The sequence below is a fragment of the Cladophialophora bantiana genome (genome assembly GCF_000835475.1).
Source record: "Cladophialophora bantiana CBS 173.52 unplaced genomic scaffold supercont1.25, whole genome shotgun sequence".
Classification (NCBI taxonomy): Eukaryota; Fungi; Ascomycota; class Eurotiomycetes; order Chaetothyriales; family Herpotrichiellaceae; genus Cladophialophora; species Cladophialophora bantiana.
The window spans coordinates 460528-467983 of record NW_015971599.1 but is presented as its reverse complement, the minus strand read 5'-3'; the positions used below and the strand labels follow the sequence as shown (position 1 = coordinate 467983).

General features: G+C 39.9%; 1 protein-coding gene across 1 annotated transcript; it reads right to left on the bottom strand.

Moving 5' to 3' along the window:
- Positions 1-6371: 6371 nt before the first annotated feature.
- Z519_12092 (uncharacterized protein) lies at positions 6372-7456 on the bottom strand (the record flags this gene model as incomplete). The annotated part of the gene is made up of 2 exons (XM_016769800.1): positions 6372-7228; positions 7297-7456. 2 exons carry the CDS (start codon positions 7454-7456, stop codon positions 6372-6374), a joined length of 1017 nt encoding a protein of 338 aa, XP_016614125.1.

The window sequence follows — 7456 nt, the reverse complement described above, 5'->3', positions numbered from 1 at the left end:
CTGTGCGCTCTGTGCGCTCTGTGCGCTCTGTGCCAACAGAGCCAACAGGGCCAACAGAGCCAACAGGGCATATCACGTGACTCAGCCTTGCTCTCCTATGGATCCTTCCACCTGTCCAATGAGTGTGGTGAGTCGCGCCAATGCAACTCGTGACCGGTCTTCCTCAAGGCTGTGTCTAACATCTAGGAGGTCGGGTTACGTAATCACTTATTCTATATATTATATAGGGAAATTCTTAGTCTCTAATTAGTTAAGCTAATCGAACCTAGCGATTTATCTACGATTCCGTTATATACGATTTCTTCATTAGATCTCGCCCGTCGCGTTATATATCGTCTCGGTCCTTCTACCGAGGGTTCGTAAGCCTCAATCCGAGGGTATTTCGCTTACGTATGTCCGTCTTATTAAGGAGCTAAGCGCTTTTCTAAAGTATTTACGTAAGCTTTACTCTAGGGCTAGTTTACACGAATTCCTTTTAGATCTATAGTATTCGAGATACGGGAATTATCTTCGAAGTCGTCTAGAGCAGCGTAATTAGGTCTCGATTTAGCTACGTAGATAATACTTAATCTCGCTTCTAATAGCGTAGAATTAGAGTCTCGTATATTATAAGATCATCCGAACGTAACTTCCGAATTCTTATCGATCTCTCGCGCAACTTATTCTAATCTTTCTATCTTTATCTCTCTCGTAGGAATTAGTAGAGTAGATAAAGAACGATCTTAATCTCGGAACTTTCTAAGAGCGATTCTATATTTTAGATTAAGATATAACGCTTCTATAGCTTTTTAGTATACTCACTAAGGATCATCTCGTAGTACGTATTCCGACTAATTATAAAGAAAATAATTTTCTCTAGAACTACTCGAGTTCGAACCCCGTTAATTAGACTATCTACCGTAGTACTACGGTATTTCTTCGAACCGAACTGAACGATCCTAGGATTACTGGTCGCGTAAGGGCTAGATCGCTTCCTAAGGAACGCTCTTTAATATCTTAATTAGTCGAGTCATAAAGTCTAGAGTAATAGCGTCTCGCGTCTAGATCGATAGTGTTAGTACTCCCATTAAACGGAATAATTTCTCCACCGATTAATTATTTCTCTTAGAGGTAGAAGGTCGATTTACTAGCGACGAAGCATTTCTATCGAACTTCGTTTTACTGTTCGTACGGTCGTTACGACGACGTTATTCTTACGATTCTTTCTTTCGAACGGCTGAGGGTCGAGTCTCCCTTTCGTACGCTAGTTCTTAAAACTCCTCGTCGAGCACTTCTTATGTGAATTTCTTATTTTTATTATTAATATTCTATAGTTCTTTTATTTAATTCTAGTATTTCTAAAAGTTCGAATTCTCTAGCTTTCGATTCATTAAATTTTATTTCTTTCGAATCTTATCTATATAAGTCTTTAGTAATTCTAATAAAAGAAGGCGATAGTAAGTATAGTTAGTCTCGGCTTCGATTTTAATTAAGTAAGTTATAGTCTTACGAAATTAACGAAGATATAGCTCTAAACTTTAAGACTTCTTTCGTCGATACTTCGTAAGTATTAAACTGGGGCGAGGCTACTAGCCATGGGCATTAACTCATACGGCGGTGGGTATAGTCTCTTCTCAACGCGCACACTTAACTAGAGGAAGTTCTCTCTGTTGGTAACTTAGTTGCTTATCTATTCTATAAAAGATAGTCCCCCAGAACTATATAAGAAGAACCATAGTCTAGGGTCGACGCCTTAGCTAATTATAACGCTATTCACCACTTTTAACTTCTCCCATTACATTAGTAACTTAGTTAATTATTCATTCTATGAAAGATAGTCCCCAGGACTATATAAGAAGAACTATAGTCTAGGGTCGGCGCCCCAGCTAATCATAACGCTATTCATCACTTTAAACTTCTCTCATTATAGTATAATAGGCGGAAACTCTCGTAGCTTATAACTTTAGGATTTACTATATTAAAGATAAAGAAAACGATAGAGTAGATATACTTAGTTAACGACTAAACTATATATACAATATTAAACTAATCCCGATGTCACTACTACGATAAGAAGATTAATATCTTATATATATATATATATAGCTAACTATAGTAATAGTAGAAGTAATCTCTAAGAGAGATAACTATCGATTTAATCTAAAGATAAATATTATAGAATATTACTTCGTAGATTAAGTATATAATAAGATCGTACGACTTAGAGTTATAGAACACTATTATAACGATTTATTAATGAAATACCTAGGAGCTAATAAAATAATCGAGCTTATTATACGGTATTACGAACCGTAGAAATATATAAGATAGAAGATCTAAGAATTCATCGATAAATACGAAGTCTATATATAAATAAAGTACGTAAAATATAGATTCTATAAACTGCTAAAATCACTATAAGTATTTAACGAAGTCTAGATATCTATTATATTTAACTTCATTACGAAGCTACTAAAGTTAAAGGAACTTCTTACGAAAGTAACTTACGATAGTATACTAGTAATATATAATAGATTAACGAAGTTCTCATACTTTAGACTATATCTAGAAAAATTAATAGCGAAGAAGTTCGCTTACGAATTCCTACGAACGATCTTTACTAACCATAAAATACTAAAAGAAATTATTATAGATAGAGATAAGCTCTTTACGTCTAAATTCTAAAAAGCATTAATAAAACTACTAATAACGAAGCATAAACTATCTATATTCTTTTACTTATAAATAAATAAATAGATAGAAAGAATAAACTAAACTTTAAAATAATATCTACGAATATATATAGATTATAGCTAGATTAATTAGATAAGATTATTACTAGTTATATAATTCTACTTTAATAACTATAAATTAATAATAAAAATAAGTTTATTTTATACTAATTACGAACTTCATTCACGACTCGAAGAAGTTATAGACGGAAGCTTAAACTCTAAAGCTTTAGAAATAATATTAACTATAAGAGAACTACATTAATAATTATAATTAGATCTAAAATTTCTTACGGAAAGAATAATAAAATACATAAATAAGAAATGAATTAAGAAATCGATTCTAGAGAAGGGAGACCCCGTCTACCTATTACGAAAAAAAATTAAAACGAAGAGACTAAGCGTAAAATTAGACTATACGAAACTTAAATTATTTAGAATTAAAGATAAACTAAGGAATATTATATATCGATTAGAATTACTGAAGAATATAAAAATTCATAACGTATTTTATAAAGTACTTCTTAAATTAGCACCGCGAAGTACTAAGATTATCTAAATACTTTCGCTAGATAAGGAGATTACGTTAGAAGAATACGATATCGAGAAAGTTCTTAGAAAACGCGTTAAGCGTAGCTAACCTTAATATCTAATTAAATAGTTAGGATACGACGAATGTAAAAATAGTTAGAAACTAGAAACTAACCTTTCGAAGGAACTTCTAAGAAGGCTAAAAAGAAATTACTTTAATTAATTCTAAACGCTAATAAAATATCTAACTATTCGTCATCGAAGATAAACTTAGTATAGATTAGCGGCGGCTTAGGTTTATCCGGGGCGTAATTCTTCTTACGATTAAAAGCGTTTAATATCTAAGACTATTGAATCATTATATTACTTTAAGTACGAATATATTCCTTAATCTACCGTTAATAATTAGCTAACCGACGCTTTAATTTCGCCGATTTAACTACGAAATTAGTAGCCTTAGTTCGTATCTACGCTATCTTCTCCGCTAAACTTCGAGTCTATTCGGCTATTCTTTTACGGGCCTCCCGACAACGACTTTCTAGATTCTTCTTCTTTTTCTCTAAGGACTAAAACTCTTCCTTAGAATATTAATTATTACACTTTATATTCTTTCGAGTACACTCATTATATTAAGTATTACTCTTTAAGAGAAAGTATACGAAATTCGACTTCGAATAATTAGAGTAAAGAGCTATTATACGAAGGCTAAGTTATTAAATTCTTCTAGTAAGAGAGAAACGTTTCTTTATACGATCGCGGGAAGGGGGTTTACGAATATCGAAAGAAGAAGAGAGAAGAAGAGAGAATATCTTTAAAACTTAGTTAACTATAAGCTAGGTATAGCTCCGCTTTTATATCATTACTAAGATAGATTCTTAGGATAAGAATCTAACGAAAAGAGGAATAGTGTTAGATATAGTCTTGAGAAAGACTAGTTACGAGCTATGAGGGGTAGGATAGAATATACTTATTGAATATAGAAGAGGAAGCCCTTATAAAGAGATAAGGATAAGTTACGTAATGCGCTCTACTGGCTCTATTAGCTCTATCGGCTCTGTTAACAGAGCGCATAGAGTATATAGAGCGTATAGAGCGGCAATATTATATATACACCCTTACTCCCCTAAGTAGTTATACTCTCTCCGTAGCCAACTTATGTTATCTACTGGACTATATAGTTCTTAGTAACATAGATCTGCTCATACCGCGCGTGATCCACGACCAGCTCATGCTATACTAGGATTGTTGCTGAGAACCCTAACCCAGTTAGGATCAGTAGGGATCCTTAACACTATATCACCTCACTTAGTGATAGACTAAGAGATTCCACCTCGTCTCGATGCCGTTGCTGAGTTACGTAGGAAGGCGAGACATTTTTCAGTTGTACTATGTCGACAGGACGTGTTCCGAGTGAGATCTGTGTGCTGACGGCGGCCCTAACGCGCCGCATCAGGCGAGGGTGGGAACCGCCTAAAGGCATGATATTCGCGAAATTATGTATAAAACCGATAACGGCGAGTCTATTGATGCTATTAGCGAGTTTCAGACCGCTGTGGTTGTGATTTAGCGATGTGATCAATCTACCGTTGATTTTACGCTGGCCGCGGATCAATTTGCGTAATCCGCGTGAGCATTTAGCAAAACTACCGATTTTTTGGGACTTTTGCTCCCGACTGTCACTTTTCCGCTCCGAGACAAAATCAAACCCCTCAGAAAACTGAGGCATAAACCTCAAGTTTCCGGGGTGTTTCATTGCAGTTCGATCAGAATATATGCATATAGCATCAATCCATATGCATGCCCGCGGGCGGTGGATTGTCATTGTCACTAGAAATGAGTACAACGTCGGTCTGATCCGGACAGGGATCCTGTTGTACACAGAGTGAGAGTGGATCTATCTGAATGACTGAGTCTTGTCCCCCTGGCTGTTCAGAGAGACTCTGCCTGTTTATATACACTTTGGCCTGTAATCTGAAGGCCCTTCCTGAAACCTCCTACTCTGTTGCCATGCTGTCGCAGGTCGGTGAGAATAACGGTGTTGAGGTAAGTGCCGCAGTTGGTGTGACAGCTAGCGTCTCAGGGGGTTTGCCACAGTGGCTATCTTGCAACCCTGTCAACAGATCCCATTAATAATTATCTCCCTCTGGGCATCAATGGGTGCCGGCGCACCCCAGCAATATGATACAGGGAAGTACCTAGGCGAACTCTGAAATGACGCATGATGCATGATGAACCGCATAGTTTGTGTGCTATCCCTATTCTCCAGCTGAAGTAATCGTATCTCTGTGCAGTCAAACTGTAAAGCTTGGAAACTAGAGTACTATGACCCCTAACCTTCATTGACCCTCCAGACTTTCGAGACTGCGCCACGAACAGCGGGAGTGGACACGATAAGGCTATGGAATTATAAGACATTTTCCCCAAGAGTCCGAATCTTGAGGGATTTCTGGACGTGACAGGGTGCGCCCCCTTGCGATGAGTGATTGTTGAACAGGGTCAGTAAGGCTATGTATGAGGTTGATTCCGTGCAAAGCAGGTAGCCTCTCCCCCGTAGCCCCTTTAAGCTCCGTGGATGAGGCATGTTCAAACACCTGAGGTATGTACTTCTGAGGACTATACGAGCAACCTAGGGACAGGACTTGGTTAGTCGGGTCGAATACAGGTCATCACGGTGTGTTCGGCATTGCCCAGCAGGCGACGGATCGGGAAACAGTGATCGGTGGTTTTATGTGCTCGTTGCCGTTGCATAGAGACTCCACGACAGCACCCGCAAAGCCATCACTAGGGAAGACTGTGCGTGCGAAGACAGCAGCGCAACAGCAAGCGCAGTCAGGCTGCTGTACCTGACTGCTGTACCACGGGGAGGGTGCACATATTGGGGCTAAACCATTCTCAGCAAACATTCACCTGCAAGAGCAGAGAAGGTAGCCTCCTATGGATTATTCAATGTGATTAAAAGAATTGCAAACTCTTGATCGATTGGCGTGAAGCTTATATTGAGACTTCTTGGGATCAAAGTGCCCGAGGATCAAATGCAGTAGAAGGACTGTGTTTTGGAGGTTTAAAGGAAAGCAGCGGCTTGTCCCAAAACTGTGGCCTCCCACAACCTTATTGATCGTGGGATTGTATTCAATCGCCCAATTCCAGCGTCCACAGATCCCCAAGGCGCTCGTTAGACTCGGCAAGGCCTCCGTGGATCACAAGCTTTGTTGATGGCGAGCTTTGCAAGACATCAGCATCGAACCAACCCCGTGCAGCAGGCCGATCTGATCCAGACATGTCCACCTTGGTCCAGATTGATGTGTCAATATAAAAGATCCAAGCGTCGTCCAGCATCTTCCCGGCACCTTGATGACCAAGGTTGCTTGGGTCACTCTCACCAAACACGGTGACCAAAACCGGCTTCCCTGATATCCTGGTTGCCACAAGGCAACTTACACTCCGCGCTGTAGGACCAGAACAGCCGTCTGCGGGATATGTAATCGTTGTCCAAATGTCGTTGGCAACATCATACACGTCAAGGTTGCCACCCTGTTCAGTCTTGCCATCGAAACCATTCATGCGGTACACCTTGCCCTCTGAAAATGCAATAGAGGGGCCGCCTCGGGCAGGTTCTGGCGCGTCAGCCAACCGTTTCCATGCGCGGTCCATAATATTGAACGACCAGAGATCGCAGAGTCTCCCCTTTTCCGGACAGCCAGCATGGAGAAAGATCGTGTCATTACCATCGGATGTAAGTGCATAGTAGCTTCGACCTTCGGGATATGGCAAGGTCTCATCTTTGGGGGCAACGCGCGCCCACTGTTCTTCAACAGGATCAAAGACCCATAGGGAACCCTTCTCCTCAATTGGACTCATAGCGACCCCTCCTCGCCCAGAGAAGACGTATAACTTTCCATCCAGCCCTGTGGAGAGGACTCCCACCCGTGGCGAAGGGCCTGAGTTCGATGCCGTAATCTTAGACACCAAGTCCGCGTCATTATGAACTGTCCAGACGTTAACATCCAGGTTGTTCTGAATAACCTAGCCCACGAACTTGAAGGGTAGAACTGACCTTCGGCAAGATGGATCACGTGGATGTCCGAATTAACGGGCTCACGGGGCTTGATCTCTCCACCGTATATATAGGCATCAGTGCCAATCACAGAGAGGGCTTGGGATGATCTCTTGACTCTCTGCGTGTCCAGGATCTGTGTCCACTTTGCGCTTACCAT